Source organism: Anoplolepis gracilipes, chromosome 9 (genome assembly GCF_047496725.1).
Source record: "Anoplolepis gracilipes chromosome 9, ASM4749672v1, whole genome shotgun sequence".
NCBI classification, from domain to species: Eukaryota; Metazoa; Arthropoda; class Insecta; order Hymenoptera; family Formicidae; genus Anoplolepis; species Anoplolepis gracilipes.
In genome coordinates this window covers 8,396,382-8,416,067 of record NC_132978.1, presented here as the reverse complement: position 1 = coordinate 8,416,067, position 19,686 = coordinate 8,396,382, and the positions used below count along the sequence as shown (strand labels likewise).

Genomic DNA, 19,686 nt, shown 5'->3' with positions numbered 1-19,686 from the left:
ACATTTCTTGTATTTAAAGTAAGATATATATACATAAGTGAAAGAAAAAAAAAAAAAACGAAAGTGAAAATTGAGAAAATGTATTAAAAGTGTAATTTAAACTATCATGTATATATAATTAAATTAAATCTATCATATATGTGAATATATGACAGAACAGAGTGTGTAGTCCAAAATACTCTGTATATTTAAAGAAACATAATGTGATCTAATACGTACAGATATGTATTAAACAGATTTGCAAAAAGAAAACATTTTCTTTACTCATAAATGTTTATGTTCTCTGTAATAACAACATTAAACAAGAATTCTATTTACATAACCTATATCTGCAATTGCAGTGTTATTCAAAATGAGTAGTAAGTAATAAGTTCCAATATAAGTGTAATTAAATTATTTTTTTTTATTTTACGAAATAAAAAATTAATATATTTTTTATTCAAATTCTTGCCATTAATATTAATTTCAATCTTTCAGATTCCATTATGGATAGCCCAGGCTCTCAAGCTCTCGAAGCTGCAAAGAATATAAAAGATTTGGCAATATTTAAGAAGCCTGTTGGATCTGCGAAAAAGCGCAAAAGAACTCAACCAATGATCTTAGATGAAGACACATATATTGAGAAAATGAGTGAAATCATACAAAGGGATTTCTTTCCACATCTAGAAAAATTACAGGCACAAAACGAATATCTAGATGCTTTAGAGCAGAATGATATAAAAAGAATGAGAGAATTATATGCGAAATATAGCTCTGGTCGACCTGTCACAGAAAGGCCAGTTAGTCCAGCGACTTTTGAAACTCCTCTACGCAAAACTGAATCGGATGAACTACCATGTACTCCTGAAGTATCGTCCCAAGAAACATCAGTCGAATATATAAAGAAGAATAGTAAAGAAGATAAAAATGGTCTTGACGATTATTTGAGTTCTCACACAAGCGAAGATAACGCTAGTTTTGAAGAGATGATGGTCGAGGCGGAAAATAAGCGTAAATTGAAGTATGCTTGGCTTTATGAGGCTGAAGAGAAGTCTAAAGCATGGCTTGCCATCGATAAACCTGTGACTGATATTCTAGCAATCGAAGGATCAAACTCTAGACCCAAACAAGTTGATAGTTGGGCTTATAAAAATAAAAATTACATTATGTATATTCCTGATGGGGTGGAACTTACGGCTGAAGAGAAAATAGAATTAGCTAAAAAGAAACAGACTGTAATGCATGAAAACACGAGACTGAGGGTAAACCCATTTAATGAGCAACAAAATAAGGAAACTATTAATGAATTGGCCAAGTCGCAATCCAGAGCTAACGATGGTAAGATTGGTGTGGATGGCAAAGAAGTTATCAAGAATGCGACACCGCGAGTAAATGGCTTCAGTTTTGTGGCGACACCAAGTCCAAGACCAGGAGAGTGCGAAAGTCCATTGATGACATGGGGTCAGATTGAAGGGACACCTTTTCGATTAGATGGTGGTGATACTCCATTGCTTCGAACAAGTCAAGGTCCATCTTTCAGAATAGCGGAACCACCAAAAAGGGAGCAATTGGCATTGCAATTGGCTGAAAAAGCTGGTGAAAGGCACAGGGATCGGAAGAATAAGGCTTTAGAAGCAGCTAGAAAATCATTAGCCACGTAAGTAAAATACTTTTTTTTTAGTACATGACACATATCACTAAATATTTCTCTCTGAATTTTTAAAATCTTGTTAAATTTTATTTAGTAATTTTTATTAATGGAATAGTTTTATCAATGAAATTATCACTAAAAAAAAGAAGATAATAGACTTTTCCAATTACACTTTTTTAATATGGAAAGCAATTGAAATAAATTAATTTGAATAAATATTTGTATTTGTAATATAAAACTCATTTCATAACTGGAACATTCAAACGAAATTTTCAATTTTTTTCTACATGCAGAATCGTTGCTGTTTCGATTGTAACAGTTATGAAATACGTTTTATATTTTTATATAAAAAAATCACAAAAAAATCTATTCTTTTCAGTCCATCACCGAGATCGACCATAGATCGTTTGAACACAATGTCTCCTGCAGCGAGAAGATTAGCGACACAAAAACTCCGGATATCAAGTACACCATCGCCTCGACGAACGCTATCGTCAAGGACCCCGTCCATAGGCATCAGGACACCTAATACACCACGTGCGGTCACGCCAGTTAAAGACGTTATTTCCCGAAAATCAGAAACAAATACTACGCGAATACAAGGTCCCGTACTTACTGATAATTTACTCAATCTACCTCTGCAACGACAACGAGCGTCGGATTTTTTCAACAAATGAAGAGTTTTATGTTCAAAGATTGTGTGGAAATATAAGAATTTTCATTTAGAACTCGAAAAATGTATAAATATCAAGTTTGTCTGTTGATACTAATATTAAGGAGTTGATTTATAGATAATATAAAGAATTAGTTTTTAATATAACATATAAAAATATGCACAAAGCTTTCAAATTTGTATTTTATTGAATATTCCCTCCTGTATATTTTGCTTCATATTTGATTTTCCCGAATTGATATATATTTTTGTATAAATTATTGTTATACTTTTTTTATATATATAGTTATAAATTTAAAAAATTATATATATTTGAAAAAGAGAAATTTTTCAATATGGAAATTTAATTGATATTATTTTATTAGTGATTTTGAATATGGATTAATTTTTAAAAAGAGCTTCATATATTTTTTTACATAATACGCTCAAAGTATTTTATTATGTAAAAAAATATATATTATAATATTCTACATTAAAGTTTTTACAATTTACAATTATTTTTTATTTTTTTCATGTCCTTTTTCTTACAATATAATTTATCATTTTTGTCAATATATAATAAATTTTGTCTTATTTGTATAATTTTTTGATAATGTATGAAAAACTGCGAAAAAAAAAGTTTAACTGCGTGATGACCTTGATCTCTTTCATCATTCATTGAAATCCGTACATATCCTCTATTTTCATTTTGACGCATCTTCGCATTTCGTTTATTATTACACATACAAATACGGAAATCAAATTAACCGATTGTTAACCGGACGATTCATTTCCTCTACAAAATGATCATGATATTTTTCGACAAATATAAATGTCGCGAAACTATAAATGACGTTTTTCGCATTTAACGGAACATGCGAATTCAGGAAGCGGCGGTAAAGTCATAATAAATTCATCGAGTAAACGTTACAACAGGAAATATTCTGGTCCGCATAAACAGTCATTGTTTATTAATTGCAAAATCAAATCAGCTGCCAAAAAGCCGGCGGATTTTCATATAAATGTAACGCCGGGAAAAAGAGAAGAAGAAGTAGAGAAAGTATTGTCAATAAGACAAATATGAGGTCCTCTGTGATTTTGGGAGTTACCTTACTCCTTACGATAGCGGCCACGTCTATCGTCCAGGCACGTACAATCAAGTCAGAATTCACCTACGGAAATTTAGGTTCAGGTATGTGAAATTTCGCATACAGTTATTAACTCTAATTTCATTCTATTTTAATTTCATTATCATCGCGACGCGCAGTTTTTCCATTCGAAGTAATCAGAATTTCTTGAGATATCTGAAACAGATATAAATTTTTATAACTATCTGTAATTGGTAATTTTTATCAATTGTTTTTATTTTATTATCTATATACAGTATATTGCTCTAAGAAGACTTTACTATTTAACGTTATAAATTGAAGTACTACAATTAAAATAACGTAGAATTTTCGAGACAGCTAGAAAAGAATCAAAGTAAAATTATGTAATATTTATCTTTTAATTTTTATATTTAATTTTTAAATTTGTAAAAAATAATTGCTTAACATTTTTTTGCTTTATTACGTTTTTATACCTTTGTACTTATTATACTATAATCGAGATGCTATTATATATTTAAACTATTTTACTTACTTATTGTACAAAGATCCATTTATGTACATTTGGAAGTTAAACATTTGTTACAACAGATCTTATTATTATTTATCAAAATTCTTTCTTTACAAGAGTGAAAGTCTTCACTTGCAACATTATTACTTTCAATTTTTTAGCGCAATGTATATAAATATTTTCTACACATTAATTTGTAAGCCATACATTCTGTAAAAAATTATAAGGATTATTATAATCTGCTAATGTCATATCTTCTTCGTATAATACTATTTTATAATACATATTGCACACTCTGTATTTTCTTTTTCCTTTAGTTGCTCAGAAAATATTTTTTTAGAACGTAATAAGTAAAATCATGTAATAATAATCATAATCCTAATCGCGATAAAATGTCACATACGAAAAAGTTAATATGATACGAATCTAGATATTTGTACCTTCAATTTTCAGGCACCAATGCATGCAAAAGCGAGAACATAGTGGTGAAAGCAGTGAAGGTGCAAAAACCACTTGTGTATGCGTCGCCGCAGGCAATTAATGAAGCTGCAATAGCGCGCAGCAACAGCAAGAGTAAATATACCAGCTCTTCATCTTCTTCATGTTCTTCATCTTCTGTCGGTTTTCTTGGAAAATTGATCGGTGGAAGTTATTCTTCCTTCAAACCTGTCTCGGGTGGTTCGAGCTCCAATTCCGGTTGCGGATGCGGAAAGAAATCTGAACCTCTGGAAGTTCGTGATCTTCTGTTCACCGATCCTAATAAACAAATCGTGCCCAGGTATTTCATGTCATGCATTCATTTAGCCATTCGTTAATATGTATCACACGTTGAGGTTTCTACGCAAATCTTGAAGTTATAATCATTTATAGATAACACGAATTAATATGCTAGTTTATACATATTTAACCCTTTATCCATTTTAAATAATGTTTAAATAATAGTTTATAATAATCGTTTGTCAACAGTTTCGAGCCGATCGGTGACCTGTGTTATCCGAACCATGTTCAAACCAACAAACTCCAAGTGACCACCAAAGTAACACCAGCGCGTCCCAGCAAGATCACATATTCTCCTCCTATTTCTGAGCAAGTTTGTGTGAACGTACTCAATGGACAGATCGATCAAGATGGAATAAAAAAACTCGGTTTGAATAGCGGTACCAACACGGGGTTCAGTAGATTGTTTGATAAATTAAGTGCGTTTGATAGCGATAGTCGCGGTAAATATATTTTCAATAATGCAGGCAATACTCAGTTATACGGGAATCTTGGAGGGTATAGTAGCTCAAACAGTGTAGGATATAGTAACTCTAACAATCTTGGAGGGTATAGTAGCTCAAACAGTGTAGGATATAGTAACTCTAACAATCTGGGAGGGTATAGTAGCTCAAACAGTGTAGGATATAGTAACTCTAACAATCTTGGAGGGTATAGTAGCTCAAACAGTGTAGGATATAGTACCTCTGGCAATTTTGGATCAGGATATACAGCATATGCAGGTACCAGCATAGGCAGCCTGGGACTGAATTCTAAAATCAACAATTACGGAACATATGAAAATAAATTTGGAACATTGAACAACGTTAATTCTAACCAAGCATTGACTGGAAATTATAAATCTAACTGTTATGACTTTGGTGATGATCCAGGTACGTTTCCAAAAATATGAAATTTTAGATAAAGCTGAAATAAAGAAATTAGATAATTTTAGATAAAATTAAAATAAAGAAACTAATAAGATTTTCTATCTCTTTGAATATTTTTTTACACGCATGATCAAAGAGTTATAATTGTATAAAATTGTATTTGTTTTTATTCAAGTTTGATTAAAATTATTTGTAGATAGACAATTGATTAACTTATACTTATTCGTATGGATATATATTATAATTATTACGCGTGTCAAAAATTTACAATATTTACTTTGATGAGATTACAAGACTAAAATGATTCATTTGTTTATTTTAGAACTTCCCCAAGACTACTCGTATTCTCATCTACCTGCGGATCCGGTTTCTCTTTCCTTAGCTTATAAAAATTTCTTCCCACGTATCACAGTATACAATAATAAGAATAAATTCGTGCCAGAAGATAAGCTATCATTCGGTCACAGAACGATACCAACCGAAACGACGTCTAACAAAAAGAAATTAGATGTGCCTGAAGAGAAACTTCAAGTTCTCGACAAACCTGTTGTAGAGCTAAAACCATTGCTACCATCTACCATCACCGTCAATATTTATGACGAACAGGAAGAAACTAAGTTAGCTGAACTCGAAGCTATCGAACGTGAAAGACTAAATCAGGAGGTCCTCACCAAACAACAACAAAACGTTATTACGTACGAGTAAGTCGAAAAAAATACTTGACAAGGATTTATATATCGAGTGATTTGTCATTATCTTTGAAATTAATTAATTGCTTTGGACTTAAATATTTGCATATTCACGTGCGTTAAAAAAAAGAGAGTTTTTAAAATTCACAATTTTTTTCATATATATCTTTATTCTTAAATTTATTCCTAAAATCAAAATTTTGTAAATACATAAAATTTTGTCATTTTTATAATTAGTATATAATGACTTATTTTTAAAGTTACACTTTTATCTAAGAAAAGAAGAATTTCAAAAATTGTAATATATTATACATATTTTCAAATTTCATTATTTAAAAATATTTTAGTAATGAATTAGAATAGCGATATATTAGTATATAACATTCAATAACATTCAAAAACGAGCATTATTTCATGCTATACAAAATGACAGTTAAAATAGGTAAATACAAAATAGTGTAATACCTTTAAAAATGATTAATTAGCGAATCATTAACTCATTTTAGGGACCTAGGATATGTGCCAATCAATGGACAATTGCCGAGGCCTCCATCAACTAATTCTATTGATTCGTTGGATGTAGAAGACAGTGGTTGCGGTCCGGTAGGACCACCAGCCCCCGACTACGTTCCTGGCAGCATTGTGATCAATCGAGAAATCATAAACAATGAAAACGAAGTCGAGGATGGTATCCAAACAAACGTCAAAAAGGTGTACGTTAATTATAATGACGAGAATAGCTATGAGGAAGACGATACCGAGGATTCAACGTCCGGGATATTCGATAGGTTTAGATATTCTGCCCAGAAATACAATTATCCGTGTGGGACTTCCGTATGAGTTCTTATAGAGAAAACACGAAATGTGAAAAATTCTCGTTTTATTGACAATTCCTGATCATCAAGATGAATCTTGATTGTTTTGAAATGAAGGTGTGGCCTTCTTCAAATATTATACTAGTCCTAGTCCTGCGTCTTTGTTATGTGACTAATGTTAAAATAATATAGTAATTATGTGAGAGAATAGAAATCGTTGAATGTATTGTAGAACCTTTTACTCTTTTTCACATCCTTATTCTTTTCCTGATTTGCGAAATGTACCAATCTGGATAAAATATAATGAAGCAAAAAGAAATTTTAAAAAATTATATAATCTATTTTTTAACAAAGCATTTTAGACAATCGACAATAAGCATAATTTTAGAAATCAATATTTTCGTTCTATTATATAAAGATTTAAATAAGAATTATATCCAGAGAAATTATTCTAACAAATTATTGTAATGAACTTTATATTAATTTAACAAATTTCTTTTATTAAATTCAAATTATTAAATATATATCTTGCTATTTGTTCGATTAATATTGATTTAGTATTGATTCAATGGTCAAATATCAAGTTTTCTTGCTTTTCTTTATTTTGCACTATTATATTTTTAAAATTATTTTATAATATAAATTCAAAAATAAATGTATTCCTTTCTATAAAAATGTGGCATTTATAACACTAGGTCTTTATCAAAATAAATGTGAAAAAAGATTCTTATAAGAATTTTATACAAAAATTTATGATTATATAAATAGAATATCTTTACAATAATAAAAGGCTCATCAAGATGATCTGTTAAAAGCCGGATGATTTTCTATCTATCGTCTACGAATGTGCATGGCAACATCGCCAATAAGATTTATGATCTCTCTTCAGCTTCTCTGGCTAAAACATGACTGTCAGCACGTCATAAAGTGTTTCGGTTGGGAAAAGGGAAGCACCACATGGTGATGCACGATGATGGTCGCGAAGGAAACATAATGTATCTCCGAGAGCCGAGAGTATAAGAACGGAGCCCGCACACGGTCGCTATTTAAAGATACGCTATGGATTCTCTCTTGTATTTCTCTCACAAATCGTCTTCCCTCTTTCTTTTCTTTCCTCGCAAACGCACACATAAAATTTACGATGTATATGCAAGCATCGGGTTGTGATTTATTTCATTTACATATACGCGATGTAAATTACAAGCAAGCGAGATGAATGAAATGATCGCGAATAAGATATTAATTTACGATGTAAATGACGACGCGGCAGTACTTGAAGATGAGAATTCTATCTTGATGCACAATATATATATATATATATATATATATATATATATATATATATATATATATAATATTTCTTATACATATATATATATATATATATATATATATGTATAAGAAATATTATATAATTATAATTATAAATATATAAATATAATTAATAATATATTTAATAAAGTGTATTTTTATTTTCCGATAAATATACATTATTTTCTAATTTCTTAATAGTTTTATAAATAGAACGATAAAAATTGCTTTATGTAAGAAACTAACTTACTTTATTACATAAAGCAATTTTTATCGTTCTATTTATAAAACTATTAAGAAATTAGAAAATAATATATATTTATCGGAAAATAAAAATACACTTTATTAATAACTTTATTAATAAAGTGTATTTTTATTTTCCGATAAATATACATTATTTTCTAATTTCTTAATAGTTTTATAAATAGAACGATAAAAATTGCTTTATGTAAGAAACTATAAATCTAATTAAAAAGCAAATATAAATTTGATATCTTCAGAAAAATTAATGATAGACAAAAATTATTTTTATTATTATTAGAAATAAGATTTTCTTTTAAAAAATTTCCATCTGTAGTGTTTAAAAAGAAGTTAATATGAATACTCGCAGTTGCGGATCGGAAAAAAAAGCTTTTACAGGGGAATTTTTTCTGTCGAAACTATTGTGTCACTTATTCTAAAATTTCTATACGGTATCAAACAACATTAAAACTATATTTTAGAATTTTTTCATGGATGAATGTCCCATAGTGTTCAAGTAACGAACAATCTCCGAAAGGAACTTCTGAAAAAAAGTTCGTTTACGGTGACCACTACAGCTTCGAATAGGGTTACCTGAAATGAACAAACCAAAGAAATTTAGTTAGTATATTAGTTTATCTTATGCTTAATCGAAGCTTTTTTAAATATTCAAAAAACTCTCCATTTTATAGACATTGATAGAACGATGTTTTTTTTTGGTCAAAAAAATAATCGTTCGAATTTTGACTTTGAACGTCCGCTATTTTGTGAAAAATATGAATTTTCAAGAAAGCTTTGATTAAGCACTAGATAAACTAATATATTAACTAAATTTCTTTGGTTTGTTCATATAAATAACCCTACTCTGGAGTGGTCACCGCAAACAAACTTTTTTTTAGAAGTGCCTCTCGGAGATTGTTCGTTACTTAGACATTCTTTCATAAAAAAATTCTGAAATATAGTTTTAATGTTGCTTGATACCGTGTAAAAATTTTAGAATAAGTGACATAACAGTTTCGACAGAAAAAATTCCGCAAAAAAAGCTTTTTTTTCTGCAACTACGGGTGCCTCTTTAAGTGAATTATTCTGTATAGAAGATTTAATACTAAATTTTCTAATAGAAATTGGGATAGGTAACGTCCATTCTTTTATCGTTAGTGAGACATTTTTTTAATGAACAAAATAAGTTTGGCATTAAAATGAAACAGGAAGCGAGAAACTTCATGTGTAGACACGCATAAAGAAAAGTACGTGCCTGCTCTACCTTTCAAGAAAAGGTAAGTTCCGATCTTGTGACACGTAGTAAAGAAATATTATTACTTTGTTATTGTTTATTGAGTTTACTGATTTTATAAAAACAGGAAGTAATTGACATACTTGTCTGTGATAAATCCATGTCTATATTAGCAGCGCGATAAGTTGGATGTCAGTTTATGTCTTGTAAGATCCTTGCAATGATGGCGGCAATGTGCAAATTACAATATCTCTTCATTATTGGCGTCTATTTACAGTTGAGGTTTTCTTATGTATTATCTTACAAATTACCATATAACGGAGTTGAAATAGTTACGTATGGTGAGCCGTGTCATCTATCACGTTATCTACCTGTTACAATTGAGGTACACACATATTAGTATTTTATCGTATATATTGTATAACTTGTGTCAGCTGTATAATTTAGCTGTATAATTTAATTTGCACATAAAGAAATATAATTTTTATGTATTATAAATCACATTACATCAAAGCAATGGTCTCTAATAGCAAAAAAAATATAAAATTAAATTATTTTATTTTAATTGTATTATTGTCATAAAAAAAATATAATGAAAATGGCTTTTAATTTCTTCTTTTTTTTTATGATAGTTTGAACATAGAAATATTAAGATATATTTTTGCATATTTTTTTAATCACGTACAACATTATAACTATTAGGTCACATATCCGTAAAATAATTTACAGGAACCTGTAAAGCCCGTAACAGAAGAGAATGTCTTGCGTACACCTTGCGTTTATCAACCACTTAAATTAAACTACCAAGTTATCGATAAATCTCCTATCCCCTATCAATTGCAAGCAAAATATCCAATTTCCATAGAAGTACCTCCTAAAGTGCCCACCAAGTTCTTGGAAGTAGTCAAGCTGGATCCTCATCAAAGAAAATCTTATACGTATAATACTCAGATCCCACCGCCTCCACCCGTGCCAATTTCTACGAATTATAATTTTGATCTTCATGTGCCATCTTCACCATCTTCAACTACGTAAGCATTCTAAAATTTTCGTTCCATATTAATTACAAAAAAATAAATTGCGTTTGGATTATTAGAATTTATTTGTAAAATATTCACACATATCATTAATAATATATTTTTGTAGTTAATAACAATATATGTTTACGAAAAATATATTTTTATCAAATATATGCTAACATTTATTTTCATTTCAGAACCGATCAAGTATCACAGCCTGTTAAACTTTTAACAGGTCTCACCGCTAAAATTGAAAGTTCTAATTCCTGCTTATGAATTACCTACAAAGTGCGCCTGTCAAGTGAGCTAGCAAAACCTATAAAGCATGAAACGACTAATAAAGCTGTATCTTTCACAGAAATGTGACAAGTACATAATATTTAAATAAATAAAAAATAAAAATATTTAAATAAATATGTGATTCTGATTTTTAATATTCCTTTGTCTCTTCTCTCATATTTCCTTGTATTTTTATTAAATGTATCCTCTCATAATTTTTAATTTCAATTTTTACTTTTTTCTATTTTCTTTGACATACATAAAAATAAATTCTTTTTATTTATTATTTAATTTATTTTGTTTAACATTATCACGTATAAATTATTGCAATATTTCATATATATTTTTATAAGTTTAACATAATACTTAATAAAATATAGTAGTAAAAAAATTGAATCCAAATAAAATACAAAAAAATGAAATTAAATAATAAAATGCAATGAGATTGCATGGTGCAAGTAATATGAGTTTATTCTTATTCACGAAGAAGAATGAGAATTCGCTTACGCGTACGAATTTTTTAATCATATATCATTTACCTGCAATGTATGCTATATACATAATAACAAAACTATAAATCGAATTTTATTTCATGGAAATAACGTTTACGAAATTAATGATTTTAAATATTATATAATATGTAAATAGAAATTTTTATGAATATTATATACGAATATATATATATATATATATATATATATATATATATATATATATATATATATATATATATTGATATTCTTTCAAATCATAATATTATAAATATTATAAATCGTGCTTGATTACAAGATAAGTTGTAGATGAGATCATGGACAATCTCATGTGGATCAGCACGTATCTAAGTTATCAATCATTATTGACCAACAATCTCCAATGTTGTTTGATTCCATCACGATCTGCGTGCCAAATCTGAATATATACTATATATTAGTACATAAATAAGAAACAATTTTATATATTGTTAATATTTGAATAAATAAATCATAATGTTCCAGAAATATATAGAAATACTTATTCCTTGAAAATAATTTTTGTTGTGTAATATTAATACTTAATTTATATATTGTAAATACTATTATTAATATATATTAAATAAATTGTTTTATTTTTCTTTATATAAAATTAATATGGTATATTACAGATTTATAACAAACTTATAATAGACAAAAAACGTTTTTTATGCAATTCTCAATTCCTATTAGAATAATTTTTATAGACAATATTTATTAATTTGCTATATAATGTTTTACATAATATTTAATTTTTTTCTCTATAATATATATTGTTAATATTTGTATCACATGGAACACAATTATATAAATTATTATAAATAATTATAAAATTATTATAAGATATATATTTTATTAATATATTTTTATATGAAATTTATAAATTCTCTATATACACATATAGCATTTAAATATTTATTTAAATATTATTGAAATAGTGTGCATTTTTGCATAAACAGTATAAGAAATAGATATATTAGAAATAGTTTGTATGTAACAAAAAATAAAATATATCAAAACATTTTATAAGATAGTATAGTTTAGATATCTCTATAAAAGCGTCAAAATACTTTACTTTAAATCCTAAATTGCGTATAATATAAATCTTATTATTTATTCTAATAGAAAATTTTAAACTAAAAATTGATTTAAGGAATAATACCTGTTATTATTTGAAGAATAAACACTGTTCTTTTTCATATGAATGATATTATTAAATTATTCCGTCGTTTCACATAGAATATATTCAAGCTTTTGCTGGTTAATTAATCAAGAAAATATGTGTATGTGTGTGTATATATTTTCGCACGTACGGAGTATCGATATATATTTTAGTTATCAAAAGAGAAAAGTGATTTTAATGATTATTCACGAATGCTGCGCCAAGATTATTGCATTAATAATCTTTCGAATCACAATATTATAAATATTATAAATCGTGCTCGATTACAAAATAAATTGCGGATGAGATCATGGACAATCTCACATGGATCAGCACGTATCTAAGTTATCAATTATTGTCGACCAACAATTTTCTCTAAATAATATTTTGCAATTCTTCTTCTGATCGTGTATATATATATATATATATATATATATGTATGTGTGTGTGTGTACATATTTTCGCACGTACGAATTATTGATATATATTTTATTTGATCAAAAGAGAAAAGTGATTTTAATGATTATTCACGAATACTGCGCCAAGACTGCTGCATTAATAATCTTTTGAATCACAATATTATAAATATTATAAATCGTGCTCGATTACAAGGTAAATTGCAGATGAGATCATGGACAATCTTACGTGGATCAGCACGTATCTAAGTTATCAATCATTATCGATCAACAATCTCCAATGTTGTTTGATTCCATCACGATCTGCGTGCCAAATCTGAATATGATAATAACAGTCTTCAGGGTATATGAAGCAGCCTATTGCTGTTAGAATCATCAAGTTCCCATTGAAACTCATCATGGCGAATACGTGCAAAATATTTGCGAATTTTGCTGTCATCTTTCTGGCATCCTTGTCTTTGAGTTCGGCATTTACTCAAGACTTCACTCAAGATGGACACTTTCAAGAGAATTTTGATTTGAAACAACCGTTTATTCGAGAGAAAAGAGGAGAGGATGTTTATCTCGTGACAAAACCTGATCCTTTGGAGTTGGAAGAATTATCAGAATCACAAACCGTCCACAATAGAAGGGCGATCGAAGAAAAGCAGTTAAATTACAAGGCCGACAGAAAGAACGAAGAGAAGCCGAAAACGAATGACGATACTGACGATGCTAAGGTAAAAATTAAAATACACTATTATAAATACGAGAATTAGAACATTGAAATAAGAATGAATCTAATATTCTTTCTTTCTCTTTCCTTAGGATGATATATCTCTGTACAAGAATATGCAAGACCTTATCCAAGCATTTATTCTCGCGGATGAGCAAGATATTACTATGAGGTTGCAACAATTGCGGGAACTGCAGGTATTTAATCATTATAATTTACAATACAATACATATAAAATTTTAAGGTAAAACTCAATAAATTCAGCAAACTATTTAGAACATATATAACTGCATATTTAAATAGTAAAAAAAATTACACAAAAAAGAAATAAAAATGTAATTTTTCGGATAGAGGCTAAAGAATATTAAAAGAATATTAATGATAAAATTAATAATAAAATTCTTCAATGTTAAATTTAATATTGCATTTTTCTGACATACAATAATTGGTTTGTAACACAGTTAAGTAAAACGTGCTATGATTAAAATTAGCGTTATTTTTTTACAGAATGCTACGGAATCCGAAACACTTAGCAATTTACCGAAACGATCCGCAGCTGCAGCCGCAGCCGCAGCCGTAGCTAGCGATCTTCTGGGGTCGAATTTATGGGAATCTGTTCCTCTGACTGATCTCGATACTTACTCTTGCGAAGATGAGGCCGTCGGATACGGTCATGTGCATGTGTCAGGTCGGCTCGTGCACCACTTATTCTGCGAACTCAGACTGCTCTCCCACCTTTTCCTGAATATTGTACGAAGCTTAAGAGCCGGTTTTGCCTTGGGACCACTGATCACAGAGGAAGTCATCGCCAGCGGCCATGGCATCTTGCACATCTTGCTACATCCCCTACGACTTCTCCGCACTGTCATCAGAGAACCTCATCATTTGCTGATTTTGCCCGATATAATTAAAGACGCTGTACCATTCCGCATCGTTTTTCGCGCTTTTCATCGACTCGTACGCGTCATCTTCGACATTCATCACTTTATACGCGAATTGTTTTGGGGACATGCTCATCACGTTTTCGGACACTTCTTCAACTTACATTATGGTCTGCGGGAGAGACTGTACGCGCTTCGACAAGAAAAATTGCATCACTTATACGGACATCATGGTTACGGATCGATAATTCCATACTTTGGAGAACAAAATGTTGGTGGAATTGGTGGAGATAATGGAGTATCTACGGCGACATCTGCAGCGGCGGCAGCGGCAGCGGCAGCGGGGGCAGCGGCGGCGACGGCAACAGCGACGGCTGCTAATGGTGGCGTGACATATCCAGACTATCGCAATTCGCTGGCGGAAATATTAACTTCCTTCCGTGGCTTTTACAATGGCTATTACGCATCTGGAATGCCTCATCTAATCAGAACTGGCGTGAAGAGCATCTCCACGTCTACGGCCTATTCTAAAGTGATCTCGTATTTGAGCAACCTACCATCATATCTATCATCATGTTCTAACATAGGTTCATATCTATCTAAAATACCTTCTTATCTGAATAACTTTAGCAGTTATGCGCCACAGAGCGCTACGGTGACCGCAACTAGCACGGCCAGCGCATCGAGCTCCGTCAGCAGTCCAGCAATAGCGCCGGCAATAGCACCTGTTGCCCCTATCGAAACCGTGAGTTCTTCGGCATCTGCCAGCGCCTCTGTTGCTGAAATACCAGTGATTTCCGCGGTACCAAATATTGTCTCGCAAGTGCCGATTATTCCCTCTACCGGTGCTGCAAGCGCGGCAGCCACAGCAGCGGTATCGGCGGCGGCAGCAGCAGCAGCAGCATCGACAGTGTCAGCATCACCAATAGTATCAAACTATGTTCAACCCTGCGAACCTGTCTTCGAACCAGTATCATCGGTCATTTCGGAGACCACGGTGTCCGAGAGCGCCTCGAACGTGGCCTCTCCAGGAGTCGTTGCACCAAGTCTCTCAATAGACAATACCCCGGCGGTCGCTTCCGCGTCCGCGTCTGCGTCCGCCTCTTCAGCTTCGAACGTTAGTCCAGTAATCAGTGCTGGTCCAGTGCAGCCACTCAGCCTGCCATATTCACTAAGATATAGGCCCAGGCCGATCTTGTCCGCTGCAGGACCTGCGAGTGCCGCGTCCGCCTCCAGCAGCGCGTCGGTCTCTTCGGGCGGCGGTTTGATCCAGTCAAGTCCATACAGAGGACTCGATTGGAACCTCGGCGGCAGACTTCCGCTGAACCGTCCACAAGTTTACCCTGGTCTTCCTTTTGTAAGGTACCCTTCTGCAAGGTACCCTTCGTCGGGTGCCGCGACGGCCGCCGCATCGTCCGCAGCTTCCGGAAATGCCGCCGCAGCTAGCTCAGCCAGCAGTGTCTCCTCGGGCGGTCTCAATTTCGTCTTGCCCAGAGCACAAATCATCGGCGCACTAGGCCACGACTATCTGACACCAGGTGACATTATATCGATTACTCTGAGGAACAAGGCAATCCTGTGCGGCACCGTACTCGACGCCACCAGTCCGATTAGTTTCAACTTCCTCAGACCGAAGTTGCGCGCTTCCCTTCTTCGTAACGCTGGACGTGTCTGGAATCTCTCACCCGGGGACTTCAGAGATCCCGAGTGCGTCCATAGGCTTAATAGTCCTCGTCTACTGCGTTACGCCAATTAGATTTCATACATTATATATGTCATAACTAGTCCTAGATCATTATCAATTATCAACATGTATATACCAAATAATTGTAATCGAATCGATTCTAAATAAAGATGTATTCTGAAATTAATTGTGTTAGTATTTTCATAATCTTATTTTAATGTTGTTATGTTTTCTTCTTTTTAATATTACTCTTAATATTTCACGATTTACATTGTGTGTAAAACAGCTAATTTTTAACATTGCTAATTTCTTTTTATTTGTACTGAAACACTTGCAGGAATTTTTAATTAAATAATGGAAACACTTCATTTGCAACTTGTAAAAAACATTGGCGCGTATGTGACATATATGTTTACACACCTGCCACACGTACATGTTTACACAATGTAGTAGAATTGTATAGTGGACACATGTGAAGATTCATGCGCAATTATTTTAAATAAAATATTTTCACAAACAACTACTTTGAAAGAGAGCGATTAAAAGCGAATGGTTGTGCGTCGGTTTCGTAAAAATTAAATTTTTCTGCGAAACTGATTGGCACACAGAGCACGAATTTTTCTACTTGATGTATTTACCAAGACTAATATTAATTAATTTTCATATTCGAGAATTTTAATAATAACCCCCTTTACGCCCCTAAAGAGACGTAGGTGAGAAAAATATACATAAAACATTTTTAGTCGCAATTATTTTAATAGTATCATAGTAAATTAAAAAGTAAATTAAAATACATCTATCGTAACTTGACTTATATGTTCAAACGTCGTAATTCATTTTGAGCTTAGAATTAATTGATTAAATAATCTATTAGAAATAGAACATTTGACATGTTTTCCTAAATTTGAAATTAGAGAAGAGAAAAAAAGAGAAGAGAGTTCACAACTTAATTCATATACAATAGATAAATAGAATGCAAAAAAATATCTATTTTTTTTAATTATATAAATTATTAAATTGGTAATATATGCTTTCTCTCTCTTAATAACTAAGAATATAGTTTTATATCTTATAGCTAATATTAACTTAGGATAAATTTATTAGAATATTATTGGAAATAAATTTATTTGAAGGTTGCATTATAATATAATCTTGAAAGTATTCTTTTTTCTATTAATTTAAAAATATGAATACTAGTTTGTTCTTATTATGTATATATTTACTAAAATTTTACTTACTAAAATAGATATTTGGATAATAATACAAAATACATTATTTCAAACGTGCAATAATAAAAGTATAATTATTATTAACTATACTATTATAATGTTGCTATACTATTATAAGTTTGTATATTAGAAATTATGTATTATCTTATACAAATAATGCATATTATGTAGTTACATATACTTAATTAGGCAATTGTTAATTCATCGTTTTTGCAAGCAAACTGGTAAAAAAAATTTGCTGACGAATTATCGTAACGAAGTCAACGGTATGACATCGGAAACGAAAGAAAAAAAGAAAGACAAAAGGAAAAGAGATGTTTACGTTAATAATTACCACTTATCTTATTGTTAGTATTATATCTTTATAATAAATGTACAAAAATAAATTGTATCATCTTTATATATATATCGTTAATTTAGTAAATCATATACTCTGAAAGATTGTCAACTTTAAAAAAGTCCATTGAATTATACTCTTCAACAGATCATAGTAGAAATTTTGAGCATGCTGGGATATTAGAATAAAACAAAAAAAATAAATTTTGATTTTTCTTTACTTACATTATTAGTTCGTCATGAAACAAAATAAGAGAATCCCTCCAAAAATAATTTTATCACAAAATATCTGTGATAATATTTTAAGATGCAAAACAAACTAATATTAGAAATATTAAAAATGATATTTTTTCAGAAAAATAATAAATAAGCCATGCTATTTTTTTACTATGTTTAAATGTGTACATTTTGCCAAAACTAACATTCAACCATATTATTCATTTTAGTTTTTCAATTATAAAATAATCTATTATTAAAAAACTTTAATTAACACATATATAATGTATTTGTAAATTTAAATAAGTTTATTCTGTATAATCTATAGGTTTTGAAAAGTAATAAATAATACGTTATTTCAAAATATTATTTATATTATATAATAAAACATTTTTGATAATTTCTGTCTCTCTCTCTCTCTCTCTCGCTCTTTCTCTCTCTTTCTCATTTCATTATTACAATTAATGAAGCAAAAGAAATCAAAACTTTAATATTTTCTACATAATCTTACTAAATAATTTTTATTTAAGCTGTAAAACTATAAGATAACTTGAAGCGAATGTCATTGTAGCACAAAAAAATATCAAAAAGATCTGTGATTTATTAACAATAAATTTTTCGCAGAAATTAATTGCGATTGAATATACGTGAAATTTATCATGTGTACCACAAGTGTTACCTCTGTTTCTCTCTACGATGCAAAATGATACGAAAAAAATGATAAGAAAAATCGATCAAAATACCTTAGACACATAAATTTATATATAATTATTATATATAATAATTGATTATTATATATGATATAATTGTATTATAAGAATAAAAAATATATACTTTTTGATATTTAATTGATCGTGCTTTATGAAATTTATATTCATATTGTAATGTAAAAATTCAATCTTACTGATTAAAAAACAATAATAATAATAAATTTATACTCACGGTTCTGATATAAATATCTTCTAAATTTTACACAAACCCTGAAATTTATTAATATGATAAGTAATAATTAAAGTTAGAATAAATATGCATTATCAAATAAAAAAATAAGTAAAGTAAGTTATTTATAGTACATTTGTTTATCTGTTCTTTTCTTTGCATATAATTAAAAGATTAAAAATATATCTATCATGTTTTTCTTTAGTATAAAAAAATATTATTATGTCAGGCGTTATGACATCTGGATTTTGCCGAATCAATGATTAATCATTTTAATTCATCATATATCGTTATCATGTACGTAAGAACATTATTTAACAAAGTTAGCGCAGGTGTGCCACATCAAATAATATGTTGGCAAATGAGAGCTAGAATGAAGTCTTGAACATTTTGCAGACATACTAAACAAATTTTGGTTAATATATAAGCGTATTCATTTCAGAAATTGTTCCTGTAGATCAGTACTG

General features: G+C 30.2%; 4 protein-coding genes across 4 annotated transcripts; all 4 read left to right on the top strand.

Moving 5' to 3' along the window:
- Positions 1 to 2,474, top strand: LOC140669687 (splicing factor ESS-2 homolog). Its single transcript, XM_072899720.1, has 3 exons — positions 1 to 359; positions 478 to 1,636; positions 2,010 to 2,474. The coding sequence occupies exons 1-3, from the start codon at positions 353 to 355 to the stop codon at positions 2,305 to 2,307; spliced, it is 1,464 nt and encodes a 487-aa protein (XP_072755821.1). The 5' UTR covers positions 1 to 352; the 3' UTR covers positions 2,308 to 2,474.
- Positions 2,475 to 3,347: 873 nt separating this feature from the next.
- Positions 3,348 to 7,275, top strand: LOC140669632 (uncharacterized). The gene is made up of 5 exons (XM_072899634.1): positions 3,348 to 3,474; positions 4,353 to 4,677; positions 4,866 to 5,548; positions 5,868 to 6,246; positions 6,741 to 7,275. The coding sequence occupies exons 1-5, from the start codon at positions 3,363 to 3,365 to the stop codon at positions 7,072 to 7,074; spliced, it is 1,833 nt and encodes a 610-aa protein (XP_072755735.1). The 5' UTR covers positions 3,348 to 3,362; the 3' UTR covers positions 7,075 to 7,275.
- A 2,747-nt stretch (positions 7,276 to 10,022) lies between these two features.
- On the top strand, positions 10,023 to 11,209 carry LOC140669592 (uncharacterized). The gene is made up of 3 exons (XM_072899588.1): positions 10,023 to 10,219; positions 10,564 to 10,865; positions 11,051 to 11,209. Exons 1-3 carry the CDS (start codon positions 10,034 to 10,036, stop codon positions 11,127 to 11,129), a joined length of 567 nt encoding a protein of 188 aa, XP_072755689.1. The 5' UTR covers positions 10,023 to 10,033; the 3' UTR covers positions 11,130 to 11,209.
- Positions 11,210 to 13,535: 2,326 nt separating this feature from the next.
- On the top strand, positions 13,536 to 16,651 carry LOC140669601 (uncharacterized). Its single transcript, XM_072899601.1, has 3 exons — positions 13,536 to 13,938; positions 14,027 to 14,131; positions 14,442 to 16,651. Exons 1-3 carry the CDS (start codon positions 13,567 to 13,569, stop codon positions 16,569 to 16,571), a joined length of 2,607 nt encoding a protein of 868 aa, XP_072755702.1. The 5' UTR covers positions 13,536 to 13,566; the 3' UTR covers positions 16,572 to 16,651.
- Positions 16,652 to 19,686: the final 3,035 nt, after the last annotated feature.

What these genes read in the sequence shown, in the direction of transcription:
- LOC140669592 (XM_072899588.1), top strand. Translation starts at nt 10,034, where the DNA reads ATGTCTTGTAAGATCCTTGCAATGATGGCGGCAATGTGCAAATTACAA. An exon ending in ATCTACCTGTTACAATTGAG is followed by an intron (nt 10,220 to 10,563) that starts GTACACACATAT and finishes AATAATTTACAG; the next exon opens with GAACCTGTAAAGCCCGTAAC. An exon ending in TCTTCACCATCTTCAACTAC is followed by an intron (nt 10,866 to 11,050) that starts GTAAGCATTCTA and finishes TTTTCATTTCAG; the next exon opens with AACCGATCAAGTATCACAGC.
- LOC140669601 (XM_072899601.1), top strand. Translation starts at nt 13,567, where the DNA reads ATGAAGCAGCCTATTGCTGTTAGAATCATCAAGTTCCCATTGAAACTC. An exon ending in ACGATACTGACGATGCTAAG is followed by an intron (nt 13,939 to 14,026) that starts GTAAAAATTAAA and finishes CTCTTTCCTTAG; the next exon opens with GATGATATATCTCTGTACAA. An exon ending in AACAATTGCGGGAACTGCAG is followed by an intron (nt 14,132 to 14,441) that starts GTATTTAATCAT and finishes ATTTTTTTACAG; the next exon opens with AATGCTACGGAATCCGAAAC.
- LOC140669632 (XM_072899634.1), top strand. Translation starts at nt 3,363, where the DNA reads ATGAGGTCCTCTGTGATTTTGGGAGTTACCTTACTCCTTACGATAGCG. An exon ending in AATAAACAAATCGTGCCCAG is followed by an intron (nt 4,678 to 4,865) that starts GTATTTCATGTC and finishes GTTTGTCAACAG; the next exon opens with TTTCGAGCCGATCGGTGACC. An exon ending in CAAAACGTTATTACGTACGA is followed by an intron (nt 6,247 to 6,740) that starts GTAAGTCGAAAA and finishes AACTCATTTTAG; the next exon opens with GGACCTAGGATATGTGCCAA.
- LOC140669687 (XM_072899720.1), top strand. An exon ending in GCTAGAAAATCATTAGCCAC is followed by an intron (nt 1,637 to 2,009) that starts GTAAGTAAAATA and finishes TATTCTTTTCAG; the next exon opens with TCCATCACCGAGATCGACCA.